Source organism: Pipistrellus kuhlii, unplaced genomic scaffold (genome assembly GCF_014108245.1).
Source record: "Pipistrellus kuhlii isolate mPipKuh1 unplaced genomic scaffold, mPipKuh1.p scaffold_m20_p_2, whole genome shotgun sequence".
NCBI lineage: Eukaryota > Metazoa > Chordata > Mammalia > Chiroptera > Vespertilionidae > Pipistrellus > Pipistrellus kuhlii.
In genome coordinates, this window is record NW_023425515.1 from 169,061,049 (window position 1) to 169,075,615 (window position 14,567).

Genomic DNA, 14,567 nt, shown 5'->3' on the forward strand with positions numbered 1-14,567 from the left:
CTAACAGCCAGGAAGACATGAGAAAGTTCTTCTGGGTCCCAGGAAGCAAGACTATCCTCCCTCCCTCCTTGCCACCCCACCTTTTCTGAAGCAATGATGCAACAGTTACCTGAGGTTGAATCTGTGGCTTGTCACACGTGGCCTCAAAGTCCAGCACTAAAAAGTAGTGATACCTCTGGGGAGGGAAGGACACCATTGCTGCCATGGATGCGCCAAAGCCGTGGGCCGCCAGCTTTCTGGTGGATATGGAGCAGAACTCCGGAACACCACAGGGAGAAAATAAGTGGGAGCCCAGCACTTTTCTTGCTCTTGAAAGTAAATATGAAGAAAATCGAGCTGCTCCAGTCTGCAAAGGTGCTAGCATTGAACATCCAGAAGCATCTAAAACTTAGGGGAGGAAAAATTAAAAAAAAAAAACAAAAACAAAAACAAAAATACAGAGAGCCTGGGTTACTCCCCTCCCACTATGGCCCTGTTCTGCTTCGTCTTGAGGGTTAGTCACACAATATGAACCACTCCCATTTGTTTCTGTGCCCCTTTTCTTAATCACTGTATTCATTACTGAAGTTCAAGACCCTACTACTGGTCCCTGCAACATTATGACAGCTTAGAGTTTCCCAGATCATTCTCAAAATAACATTGGCCTTCATCTTTACATGGAGCTCTCACGCTCAAAAGAGAGGAGAGAATAATTCTGTGCTCACTTTCAGGTGGTGACAGCTAACATTAAAGCTAAGGTTCCCAAAGTAACATGAAGGGACCTAGTTGCACAATCAGACCTGGGAGCTAAGTAGACTCATAGAGACAGCTGAAAATACCCAATAGTCTCTCCTCGGTTCCATTCCAAGCCATCTGCCCCTAGCTTTCCTGTCTGTGTCTATCTTAACATCTCCACATACCTTGCTCCCTTCTCCAACGTGAGAGCAAACAGAGCCAATCACAGGGGAGTTTGCTCATGATATTCTGCGGATTCCCCAGCCCCCACACCAGTAAGTGGCACCCTGGGAGAATGAAAAACGCCTGCAGAGTACAGCTGGCAATAGCCTCAGGCCTTCCCGTTTGCTGCCTTTAGAATCACTCTCTACTAGAGGCCTTGAATGACTGCAGGACTTTTTTAAATAGGGAAGAAAAAGAGAAAACCCAGATGTGGCAGTAATGGGAGCATTGCTAAAAAATCTAGTAAAGTTTCTGAGTGAACATGTGCAAGAAAAAAAAAATCCAAATGACTTTTCAAGTTTTCCCTTTAAATTTGCAGAATGTCTGCTCCTTAAGAGGGCTAACGAAATATAAAAATCAAAGCCTAAGTTTTAAATAACTCAAGTTTCCTTAAAAAAAAAAAAAAAAAAAAAAAAAAAAAAAAGGAACAAAGCAGAAATTTGGTGTTTTCCCCTCTTTTATACCAAATACTCAAATTCCCTCAAAGTCAGACAAGAAATTTCACAGCCAATACAGAAATGGCCACAGTTTATGCCTTTTGGAACCCCATGCTTACAGAGCCAAAAGCTTGTCTCTGAAAGGCTGCAAACGGGCACTTTCTCCCTCACATAGGGTGGAAGGGGAGAGCAGTCAGTGAAGTCCAGAGCATATTCAAAGGCAACAAGGTCACTACTACCTGACTGGACATAGGACAATACCAAGTATCACTTCTCATCCTGGCTCTCCCAACTCACTGAATGAGCTACAATAATTTGCCTGAACATTTATTAGGATATATGCTAGTGTGCATTCTCAATTTTCCTATCCCTATAGTGAAATTCCATATAGATTCAATAGAACTAAGACCAAAATTATTTTAAATTCTTCATGATTCCTGCATAAGCACTGCTTGTTTTCCCAGCCTCTCCAAAAATGCAGCCAAAACTCAGCCCAGAGCAGACAAAGGCTGGCTTGAGTTTCATTAGGGAATCTCTTGGAAAGGCAAATGGGCCAATATCCCTTTGAAAGCTGGAATTCAAAATAACTCTTCATATCACCCACTCCTGAACAGTACTGAAGCCTTGATGAGATAGGAGACATCAGTCTGCTCACATTATGCTTTCTAGTTTGGTGTGAAGTCCTTCAGGGCCTAAGAATACTTTCTCTAACCACTCCAAGTAAGGCCATGCCTAAGGATTTTTGAAAGTCTTATATTCTCCCATGTGCAAATACAGTATATAAAGTGTATGTCCAATCATCCAGACCTCATCTGCCAGATGCTACAGGCAATTAAGGTCATGATTAAGGAGGGCTCAGGTTTGCATCATGGCTTTACCAGTTATTTACCATGGCACAATAGGCAAATTCTGTTCTTTGATTCCTCACATGTAAAATGGTAACAACAGCTTCTACTCCTTAAGTGAGAATGAAATGAGAAGATACACGTAAAGCACTAAGAGTAGTGTCTGGAACATAAGGGCTCAATAAATATTACCTTACTATTGGGATAATCCAAGATGGCTGCAGAATAGATGGAAATTACCTACATTCACCTACTCCCAGCGCCAACCTAGATTACAACTAAATTATAGATCAATATTAGCTTACTGTTATTACTACTGTCTTATTGGGCTATGTCCACCTAGTCAAACCTAGATCCCCATACTTTGGGCCTATAAACCCACTTCACGCATAACACATCCTCAGAGAGTAACATTAATGTCTCCTACATCCTAGAATCTCTAGGTCTCTCATATGCCATACTATATATATATATATATATATATATATATATATATATATATATATATATATACCTATTCCCTTCCTTCCATGGACAACATATTAATGGCCAGAGTTCCTTTTCCGGCAGGTCTTACTTTTCTTATCTAATTTCACCCACATCAAATAGCTTCTCCTATAGGAAGTCTTGAGAGCAGACATTAGTAGACCAGGCCTCCACATGTCAGCACTCACTGGGTTCTACACTTCCCTTACTTCTAAAAACCAAGTTCAACTCAAGTCAAGAAACAGAGGGCACCTCTTCCTCTTTCCTTACTGAAAAATTCAATCTAATGGCTTTAGCAGGTGACAACAACAATTGGAGTGGGGGAAGCAGAAGGGTCTGGAGGTTAGAATGAGAGCCCATGTAGGTGAGGAGGGCATCCATACAGATGCAGGGAGGTGTGATGTAGCATGTCAGAGCCCATGTGGAGTATGGAGAGCATCCATGGGGAATGGTGGGAGAGTCCAATGTGGTGAGTCATGGGCAGGGTAAAAAGGGCACCAAGAGGGGGAAAGAGCAGTGGCAACGATATATAAAGAGGAATTAATTAAAGAAGGGCATATATTAAAAGTCATGGAGACCCCCATTTCTCACTATTAGACTACAGAATTAAAATATGGAAAAAGGAAAAGATAAATTTCTGATACATAATAAATAAAAATAAAGCTAGATACAAATGTGAGTATGAATATACACACACAGGTACATATACAAATATACAAACACAAGCAAATATATTTTCTAGCTCTGTTTGCTGAAGGACCAAGGAGCAGCAACACTCCAATAACAATAAGTACACATAGAACCCAGTTGCCTTCTAAATAATATTCTCCAGAGCTCTTTGGGAAATGGCTGATTTCTGGGCTATGGTAGAGAAAGGGACAAGATGAACCTGGAACATATTATGCCAGAAAGCAAGGAAATTCTCAATGATAATAACATATCAAAAACATGCAGAAGTCAGTTTCAAGGGGATCTGGCAAAATAAATGATGATATTAATATATTATAATGAGCTAAATAAAAAGGAAACTTATGACTTCATAAAGATATAATAAATAAAGTTTAAGTCTCATAAGGGATATCCACATAGTTGAAAGTACCTCCCCATAGAATGTTTATTATAATAGGAAGTAAGCTTATAAAGGGGGAGCCTGGCAGACATCACCTTAATTCACTGAACAAAATGAACATTATTAATAATATCATACCACAAGATATAAGATGCATTGAGAAGAACACAGCATCATTCCTATGATATTCAAAGATGTATAACCTAAATATAATCATCAAAAAATATCGGACAAACCCTAATTAAGGACGGTCAGCCTATAATGTTCAAAAGTATCAAGGTCATTGACTGGTTGGTGTGGCTCAGTGGTTGAGCATTGACCTATGAAGTAGAAGGTCATGGTTCAATTCCTGATCAGGGCACATGCCCAGGTCTCGGCCCAATGCCCAGAGTGAAGTGTGTAGGAGGCAGCCAATAGATGATTCTCTCTCATCACTGATGTTTCTATCTCTCTCTTCCTCTCCTTTCCTCTCTGAAATCAATGAAAACATATATTTAAATATATATATATGGTTATGAAGGTCAAGGTATAGTTACTTAGGTAAGTTAAAGGAGATTAAAGAGACTTAATAACTAAAGGCAATGCACAATTATGAATTGGATCATTTTGCTACAAAGAACATTACTGGGACAACAGGCAAAACTTGAATGGGGTTTGAGGATTAGATGGAGGTAATGTTATCAATGTCAATTTCCTAGTTTTCATGGTTCCATTTTGTTTAGGTAGAAAAATGTCCTTGCATTAGGAAATACATGCAAAGTATTCAGGGTGATGGGGCATTAGATCAATAACATAACTCTCAAATGGTTCAAAAAAAATTTATTTGTATTAAATTTCCAACTTTTATGTAAATTTGGTCTATTTCAAACTTCTTAAAATTTATCTTTTAGTCCATACACAATGTTGTTTTAAAAAAGAAACGGAAAACAGACAGTACGTAAGGGGGCAATCTCCCCACACTGTCCACAGAATGCACGTCGCATGCTCTCCTCTAGCAGGGAGGCTGGCGAGTCTCCATCAGAGCCTCAACTGGTGCCCCCTCACTGGGCACTCTTGCCTCCACTGGAGCCTTCTTAGGAAACATCCCTGCCCTAAGTACAGTGGAGCTTCACCTGCCCTCGTTTTCTCTGGCTTCTAGGGGTTTCTCTTTTCTATTGATGTCTTTATACTTTAGTCATAAGTTAGCAGAATATAAGTCTAGAACTTATATTATCAACTGGGATTTGAGTATCTAGTTGAGGGGCAAAACACAGAAGAAACAGTTTATGATTCTGTGTTTTTCTGCACACAACCTTTCATCAGAGACCAAGATTTACACATTTATTCTTAGGTACCCTTTTATTTCTCCTAGTAAATTAACAGTAGTAAGTAGCTTATGACAAGGAGGAAAATGAATGATTCCCTTCTCAAAAATGAAGGGACCAGCCCTCTAGGGGCAGGGGAGGAGTAAACAGGACTGCCACAGGGCTAGTCAGATTTGGAGAAACAGGCCTGAGCCACAGCCCCAGGAGGATGGTCTCTGTGCAGAGTATTTACACAACAGACACCAATGGCTCCTCTGCAGCCATTACTGTCGGTCAGGTAAATAACGCATGTGCCAAAACACACATTTAATGAGGGAAATAATATGCCTTTATAAAAAGCCTCAATCTGTATTTACCTGAGAGACCAGAGAAGCACCAAATCACCAGATTAGTGGAACCACAGAGGAGTCGTTCTGGTGTCTTGGGTAAATAGACGTTTTATAGCCTTCCATTACTAGAGGGGGGAAGGGAGGGCAAAGGGAGGGGGGCCATCCTTTAACATCCACATGCACAGACCAGGGGAGCCTGGGGGATGGAAAAGAAGAAAAGCCCATCATGAAACACGGGATCTACTCCCACCCTATCTCCCCAACCATATATACTTGAAATGGTGGGAGGAGGAGCGGGAAAGGGGCGGGAAGGTTTGTACACCTCTGGATTCAATCCGTTCCATTAAAAGCCAGAATAGGTGGCAGAAGATTCCAGAGAAACTCCAAGGCACCAGAGGCAGGTTCTGAGTCCAGCTGACTGGAAGCACCTGGGTGAGCTGTAGCTTCCCCAGTTCCCAGTCCTGGGGCAAGTCTCTAACCCAATCTGACCAGTAGTCACAACTGCTCAGGCACCCACGTCACAGAAGCATCAACAGACAATACAGCAATACCTGTCTGGAACTTCCTTGGTCACAGGCTCTATCTTAGGCAGCTAAAAATAGCCTGGGGAAAATAGAAACAAATTGTATGCCTTAAAAAGTAATCATCTTCAATCTAATGAATGCATCCTTACTTCCCAGAGCGCTTTCTATGAAAATGAGACTATCAAAGGTGAAAGAAAACATAAGAGGTGACATAGTCCAGCCAGCCAGTGAAAATGAGCTCCAGTAAAAGAAATGATTGCACAAGGTTCACAAAGCAAGAAAGAGTAAGAATAGAACCCAGAGCTCCCAACTCCCAGTTCAGGGACTTGGGCCACTGCCTCAACACAAGACCTCATCACCTGCTTCCCAAGTAGAGGCCAAGGGCCTGAGAGCTAGGTCTAATGTGCTAAAAGGCAGAAGCTGGGACAACTAAGCTTGGCATGCCCTAGAACCCCTACACAACTTCCCGATGGCCCCAAAATGGAATGAAGAAGGAACTCCAAAGCTGGGTTCTCAATTCAATAAATCATTCTCCTCTCTAGAACCTGTCACTTCGTGGCCTGTAGCTACAGCTGCTTCTGCTCCAACACAGGGCCAGGGAAAGTTAACCCAATGTCAGAAGCAGCTGCTAATCCCAAGCTATCAGCAGAGCAAAAGTCACCAAAGACCTCCAGGAACTTCAACTTCTGGTGGCAACATCACAGGCCATCGGAGGTTCACTCTCCCCATGCTTGCCTCAGTAGGTCAAGGCAGCACAAAAAAAGAAGTGACTGTGCCCAGCCAGAGTGGCTCAGGGTTGTACATCAACCTACGAACCAGGAGGTCACGGTTCCATTCCTGGTCAGGGAACATGGCCAGGTTGCAGGCTCAGTCCCCAGTAGGCTGTGCAGGAGGCAGCCTATCAAAGATTCTCTCTCATCATTGATGTTTCTATCTCTCTCTCTCTCTCTCCCTTCCTCTCTGAAATAAATAAAAATGTATTAAAAAAATAAAATAAACAAAAATATAACTAAAAAGAAGTGACTGTGATTTTGCCTGCTGTCTGCCAATCCATCAGCCACATCCAGTAGTTTGGCCTATTCCATAGAGGGACCAAAGCTGAGAAACATCTCTTTGCAAAACCCTACAGTTCTGACCCCATTGCATACAAGCAGGGGCAAAGGCTTATTTCCTAACACAACATAAATAAAATAGACATGGATGAAGGGCAGGGTATGGTACTCTCACCCTGTTAAGCACCTCTTATACTCATAGACAGCATCAGTCCCCAAAACCTTCTACTTATGAGATGGAGAATACAGAAACAAGGAGTCATATAGCTAGTTGTCAAAAGGCTGATATTAGCCCTGCTTAGGTTTTAATCCTAACTCTAATACATATCCTTTGTAATGACACCTATAAAAATACTTATCTATTAGGGGTTTGATGTAGACATGCAATGTATATAAAGTGCTTTGCACAACAGTAAGTGCTCTGTAAAAGAGAGCCATTGCTATTAACATGATAAAGAGAAAAGGAAAACAACATTTTCTGAAAATTTACTGTAAGACAGGCTCATTATTAGGAATTTACAAATTTCATCCCATTTCATCCTTCCAACTATCCAGCAAAATGGGTAACAGTATTACCACTTTATATCACTTTATATATGAGAAAATTAAGGCTCAGAGGCACTTTGGGTCCTGTTCTCCTCTCCCATGCTTGACGGCCCATTTTCCCCACTGGACTGATTCCCCCATCAGCCAGCCATAAGGCTAGCAATGCATATCCACTTCAGTGTGTTTTGTTTTGTTTTGTTTTTTTTGGAGATAAGGTGTGACTTTCACTCAAAATAATTCAACCACAAGCAATAATTAAGTTTGTCCAATTCATCCAAATTTGTTTTTGTAACAATTTTTAAATATATTCTAACAAGAAAAACACATTGCAGCCTGGGTACAAAAAGCAGAAACAGAAAGGGGTACCCTGGATTAAAACACCGCAGCACAAGGAGCACAAAGCCTCTTCTCAACAATTCCAGAGGCGCAAATCCTCCCATCTCACAGAGCAGAGAAACTGGCAGGAGGCAAGGTGATAATCAGCTCTTGCTCAGTTCCCCAAATTAGATGTTTTCTTTTATAAATCTGTGCCTTGGCAAATGCTCCTTCCTCTGTTTTAAAATGTACTTCTATTTTCACCAGACAAATTATTGCTCCTTCCTCAAAATCCAACTCAAATCTCTCCTTTTGGGGAGCTTTCTCTGGCACCATCATAAAGTTAATTGATCCAATAGCACAGTTTATCCTTATTCGATAACTTTTATCTCACTAGATTATAAGATTTTAGTTATCCGTTTCTCCTCCTACCAGCCATTTTCAGGAAGAAGGTGAGGATAGAATATATTGATAGTAGGTATAGTTGTCTGTGTGTGTGTGTGTGTGTGTGTGTGTGCGAGCGCGCGCGCGCGCACACTTATTTGTGTTTAAAATAATATCTGACATGATAATTTATTTGATTTGTCTTTGGTCAGACTCTGCTGCATTTAAAAATTTCAAGCAGCATTAAAGAAATGCATAAAATTATTTTCTCCATCTTAATAGTGCATGAGTTTAGTAAGTATGAGAAACACTGAGCTAGACATAGATCCTTAAGGGCAAGGGCCACATTTTAGTCATTTCTGTATTCCTAGTCCAGAGCCAGGAACAAGTAAGTGTGAGTCAATGTTTGCTGAATGAATGTATATGCCCAAAGTCATAATGTCAACTGGGCTGGAATCAGAACATGTTAGAGCAGAGCAGGGTCTAAGTACCAATCAAAGCTTCTTTTCCTCTCCCTTTCTCTCCCCACCCCTCCCTCATTCCTCCTAAGCCACCCCATTCTGTCCTCTCAGGGAGAGGGGAGAAACATTGCCTTGGTGCCAGAATACTATTAAAAGGATTAATTTAGGGACCAGTGTTTGGACTGTCACATCCAATCACTACCACAGATCTACAGCTTCCCAAATCAAGCTCATGCAAAGAGGAATCAATTGCAAGGACACAGAGGGTCTGAACAGGCATACTAATGGCCTCCTGAGGTGCCAGCGGCCAGCTCTGACACTCCCATAAATTATCCGCCTTTTGATTTTACCTGTAGCTGTGGGGCACAAGGCACAATTTTGAACATATCAAAGCAATCTCTTATAACCCAAGGCTCCCCCAAGAATGTCCCCAAAGGAGGACGGGCTAAAAACAATGACCCAAAGGGAATCTGCTTCTCAACAGGCCTGTTCCTAGCAGCCATCAATTAAAATCCAACAGGACCAAGAGTATAAAGTAGGACCCAAATTAAGCCTAGCATATCTGGATAAGGCATGCATCAGAACACATTTCTGCAGTGACTACACATCTCTGACTCAAAGGAAGAGAAATCACAGCAATAAACTAACAATTTCATCTGGAGGCAAATCTGCACTAGCTCTCACGATACCTTACAGCATGACCTTGGGCAACACACTTAACCTTACTGGGCCTCAGTTTCCTCAATGAGTAGCAGGGATAATAATGCTGACCATCTGACCCACTTCCTAGAGTTGTGAAAAGTAATAAAAGGCATCCAGACGGACTGGGAGAGATGACTGGTCACATTTCGGTGAATTTCTTTGGGTAGCTGCTCTCTCAACTCGCTTCACTGATGGTATGGGGACTAAGGTCCACACTGAACAAAGTTCTGGGATTCTAAATGGGATTCCTGCTCTCTGAAAATGTTCCATTATGAAGAGCAGTGCCTTGCTTTAGTTGTAACTTCCTCCTGTCTGCTGACGGCCTCACCTCCGCCAGGGTCTATACTTCTATCATATGGCCACAAATACAATCTGTGAGGACCCAAAATATACTAAGCCACAGGCCAACTCACCCAATTATTGGCTGCTTTATAAAAATTATTGTGTAAAATACTATACACTAAATACACATCTCTGCAACTATTTAATAAAAGTTAAATACACTGAACTAAGAGCTTTACATATAATATCTCATTAAATCCTTTAACCAACCCTATTAAGTTCCATTATCCCTTTTACAGGTAGGAAAGCTAAACTCAGGTAAGTCACTTACCCAAGGTCACATAACACTGTATCAGAAACCTACAGGCTTCTCTTCAGCAATGCAAGTACACTGGGGCTTGTAGGAGGAGGAAACAATTCATCAAACACTCAACTTCAATTGGTCCCTCTGCCTAAGCAACATTCCCGAAACCAGAACAAAGGGCATCATTTTGCCACAAGTAAGGAGAGACTGAGTAGGACAATAATGAGGGCAATTCCTGGAAAGCTTAGGAAAAGGGGTGGTTCTCTATGTGTACGGTTCAAGAAGTTCAAAGCAATTGTCATTGAGTTATAGGCCCTAAGACCAAGATCTCTACCAGAGCTCCATGTATTTCCAACTTCTTTAAAAAGAAAAGAGTTCCCAAAGTCTTTTCTATCATTTGACACCAACATTCTCTTCCTACATCTTTTCTAGTCTGTGAAATAGGAGCTGGTATCACCAACAACTTCTTTGGTAGACATCTTTTAAGCTCTAATAGATGGCCTGGAAATCCGGAAAGAGAATAGTATACTGTATACATATATACAAAGATTCAGTTATACTCAATCTTTACGTGTCAAAATACTGCCTCAAAGAGGGAAATATAAAATGCTACCCATGTAACTGCTACAGTCACCTTATTGGTCTCTGTGCTTCAGTATTGTCTCCTTTGACCCATTCTTACCACTGAAATCAGAGCAAACTTTCCAAAACAGATATTATCAATCCACTGCTTAATACCTTTTCATGAATCCTTACTGCGCTTATGAGAGTCTGCTCTGGGGCTGGCAAACCATGGCCGACAGGCCAAATCTAGCTGCCACTGTTTTTACACATTTTGCTGGAACACAGCCACGTCATTCATTTTTGTTCTATGTCTGCTTTCATGCAGAGTTGAGTAGAGTCGAATGATTGTGACAGAGACCCACAAAGCCTTACTATGTACTGGTCCTTTACAGAAAAAGTTTCTAATTTCCCCCCTACCCACCATCTGCTTCTGATCTTTAAGGTCCTGGCCTCTGTTTACCTTTCCTGTTTCATTTCTCACCATATTTTCCTACCCCTTGCCCACGGAGTACTCTTTCAATCACATTAAACTTCAACAAAGCTCTGACCTTCACGATTGGTCCCTCATGTTTTCATCTAATTCGAGATAAGGAAGTTACTTCCTCTGAGTAGCCTTCCCTTCGCCCATTAGTCCGGGTGAGAGACTCTTCTGAGTACTCCCAAAGCACCTACACTTACCTTATTATTATTTCCTTACTCTCAGGGTGTATTATAATTGTTACTTTACTACCTGTCTTCCCCTTGAATTTATAAGCTCTCTGGTCAGGGGAAGTAGCTATCTTATTTAGCACCACAATCCCAGGGCCTAGCAAAGTGTCTGGTCCTTAGTTATGAAACAGCCTCTGAAATCCTGGATATCAATCATCAGAGTCTATCTTTTTAGCTAGCCTCAATCCGTGTAAAATGGAGATAGGCTGGGATTAACCATCCACCCAAAGGTGACTCACAACCCAAATTAAACCACAATCCCAAAGGCCTTGGCCAAAGGCATTAACAAAAGTCAAATGAATGTGTTCCTTCCTACTGTCTAAAGATGTTTATTTCTCAGAATAAAGAACTACTCCAGCTTATTAAACCTTTATAAACCTAATGTAGATGTTCAAGAAATGCCCACAAAGAAATCAGGACAGAACTTGAGAATCTGAATACCCTACCTCCAACTCTCACACTTACAGACTTTGGGTAAGTTTCAGTGGTTTTTGAGCATATGGTGTCTTATTAGAAAAAGCTACACACAATACAATCTGCACCTGCCCCAACCCCTCACCCTCCAAGCTCAAATGCTCATAAGGAAGAAGTCAAGCCAAACTTGACCAGGCAGCAGAATTCTCACCTCTCCGTACTTCGAAGATGCCAAGGCTGGTAGCTGGGGATGCTGAAGGTTCTGTGAAAGCTGGAAAGCCCCAATGCTGTGGATAAATACACATCTCTGCAACAAATCTATTTCAATACAAAGGATCAACTCCCCATGGGGCTGCTATATGAAAAAATTTAAGGACTAACAGTATATACTTCAAACTCCTAAACTCAAACTACTTCAGGATAACAGCCATCTATGTGGAAGGACGGTGCCTGTATAGAGATTTCAGAAGCTACTGACAGTATATATTTTTGGAATGAGGAATTTTATGTTCTCTAGTAGCATATTTTTCTTCTTAAGAGACTTACCTCCTAGGAACACTAAACATTTACAATATATAAGCTTAGACTGAGAAAGAGGCCATAAAGTTGTATGCTGTCTGGATAATCCCAGAATCCTAGTCCAGTCAAGGAGAGGACACTAGTAAATATGGCAATATTCAGAACTCAGGAACTGAGGCCAGGATTAGAAGAGCGGTTGCCAGCAAACACCCAAGCCACATTGCAAATGTTCACATAAACTAGGAAACACTTGCAGGATACTTCCAGGGCTGTCTCAAGTTCATAGAAAGTCAAGGTAACCAAATTCCAAATCAAATCATCAATGGACACCTATCATTATTTACCACCTAATTCAGATCTTCTAAAGGACTAGAAGTTGCAGGAGGTGCCCGTATAAGCTAGCAAAATGCCCTTTGCACAAAGAAACACCTAGGTTTGGAACCCATCTATTCCTGTCTACCACTCTATACACATTTCAGACTTTATTCTACTCAGATTCTCTGAGAAAATGTCACTCATCAGCTTAGCCCACCACAAACAAAACACTTTTCAAGATGAAAAGGAGTAAAAGGACTTTTATGTGGAGGTGGAAGCTGGAAGGAGAGCTCTCAGTCAAGCTCTATGACCTAGCTAGCCGATTATTTACAGGATCTTTGGGCGGGAATTGTTAATGAGCTTTTAATTTGGAGTGCTTAAGTTGCCAAAGTGCTCTGAGCTCCAGTGAAGCACCACGGAATCCATAAAGGAAACCTTATCAATCACTTTCCCGGCAGCTCCCTTCCCCCAACCCCCACCTCTCTGAGGAAAGGCAGCCAAGTGGGTTTCTAACCAAGATCACAGGCACACACATTAGCGGAGTCACACTCCAAGTCCCAGTTTATAAATTGGCTTTTAAAAGGTAGGGAATTCAGGTATAATATACTTAAGCTCCAGGCACGAACCCACTAAAACAAGGCCTGCTGTGTATGATAAAGTCAGAATAAAGCAGAATTTGATGAAGCCAATTTCTAGCAGAAACTCTACAGTCAAAAAAATCATTCAGCCAATCACAACCTACTATAGTTCAAATAGTGCATGGTCTTTGGCCAATGGGATTCGTGGTTTTTTTGCCCTTCAGCTGGCAGACTGGTAAAATGTCTGACTAGAGCTAATGCCAGACAACTATAGAGGCAAGGATAGACACCATCAATTTGCAAAACCCAGCCCAAAGGGCAGAATCCAAACCCCTCAATGAGGGACCACATTCAGCATCTTCCAAATCAACAGGAGCAGTTATATTTTGCAAGAACTCGAAGCCAACCCCCAATCCTAGTTCACGCTTTTTTGTTTTAAGAAAGCACCTGTTGCTGTAACATTTGCAGGAAAAACAAACAGAAAGCTAGCCCAGGTAGGCCCCTTATTCACGCCTTCCACCATCACTACTACCACCGCTACAGATTTACAAAGAGGTAAACTGACCTTATGTGTCTGTGTGGGTGTTGGGGAGGGGGAAAGGGGACGTTCTATCCACTATTTCCTTGCTGCATTTCTATCCTCTCTGGTCAAAGCTCTCTTCCTCCTCCCTGGTAATCAATCCCACGTAAGAAGCCAGTACCCTTAGTCACCTCCCCCAGTTTGTCTGGCAGAGCCCTGCCCCACGCCCTCTCCGCCTGACCATTACTCAGTAGATCACGCATCCAGGGTGAGCACATGGGCCCGCACCCAAGCTGCACCAATGGTGCGCGCCGCGACCCTCTCACCCCGCATGCATCAACCAAGGCCCACCCTGGGGAGCCTCTCCTTATCACCCACCCCAGGGTGTTGCCCCCAACTCGGGCCCATCCAAGTCCAGGGGAGAGTAAGGGGAGGGGCAGGGGGCCAGGAGACCAGCCCTCCTTCCCAGGGCCGCCCCCGCCCCCCGTCAGCAGCAGCAGGAGAGGCTGTCGCCATGGCAACGCCCGCTCCTTGGGGCCAGCGCGGCAGGCTCCCTCCAGGTGCAGGCCCCGACGTCTCCCTCGGCCTCAGCAGCCGTTCAGGGCAGTTTGCGGCAGCGGGCGCGGCCCGCGCCGACTGTGGCGCCGGCCGGACAGAGGGAGGGCCAGCTCCGCTCGCTCCCCACCGCCCGATCCCGGCCGCCTCAAAAGCAGCAGCCAGCACCACGAGTCCACAACACACCGACTCACCTCCGCGCACTCTGACCCCGGCCGACGCGGTGGACGGACGGGCGCAGTGGCCAATCGCTGATCCCGCCACCGGCTCCTTCGACCAATGGGGGTGCAGGTGGGCGGGGCTTCTTCTCCCCAAATGTTAACTCTCCTGCCGACATGCGCGCTAAGGTATGCCAAGATGGTGGTTCCCGGTGGCCGGCTTTATGGGACTTGTAGTTTTGAGGTGGCAAATACTCACA

General features: G+C 43.0%; 1 protein-coding gene across 18 annotated transcripts in view; it reads right to left on the reverse strand.

Moving 5' to 3' along the window:
- The window catches only part of ERI3 (ERI1 exoribonuclease family member 3), a 126,363-nt gene extending 111,999 nt beyond the window's left edge, over positions 1 to 14,364 (reverse strand). For 8 of the 18 annotated variants that reach the window (XR_006742204.1, XR_004989074.1, XM_036444424.2 and 5 more), the window contains exons 1-3: positions 13,973 to 14,337; positions 11,874 to 11,949; positions 110 to 387 (exon numbers count right to left, since the gene is read on the reverse strand). Coding sequence is in view for 15 of the 18 variants with exons in the window: in XM_036444424.2 (XP_036300317.1) it covers positions 110 to 387; positions 11,874 to 11,949; positions 13,973 to 14,110 (492 nt within the window). In the remaining 3 variants the exon portion in view is untranslated. Of the gene's footprint in view, positions 1 to 109; positions 392 to 2,808; positions 2,916 to 11,873; positions 13,744 to 13,972 lie in introns of those variants that run through there. The other 10 variants (XM_036444433.2, XM_036444426.2, XM_036444418.1 and 7 more) reach the window with 9 other exon arrangements.
- Between the last annotated feature and the right edge of the window lie 203 nt (positions 14,365 to 14,567).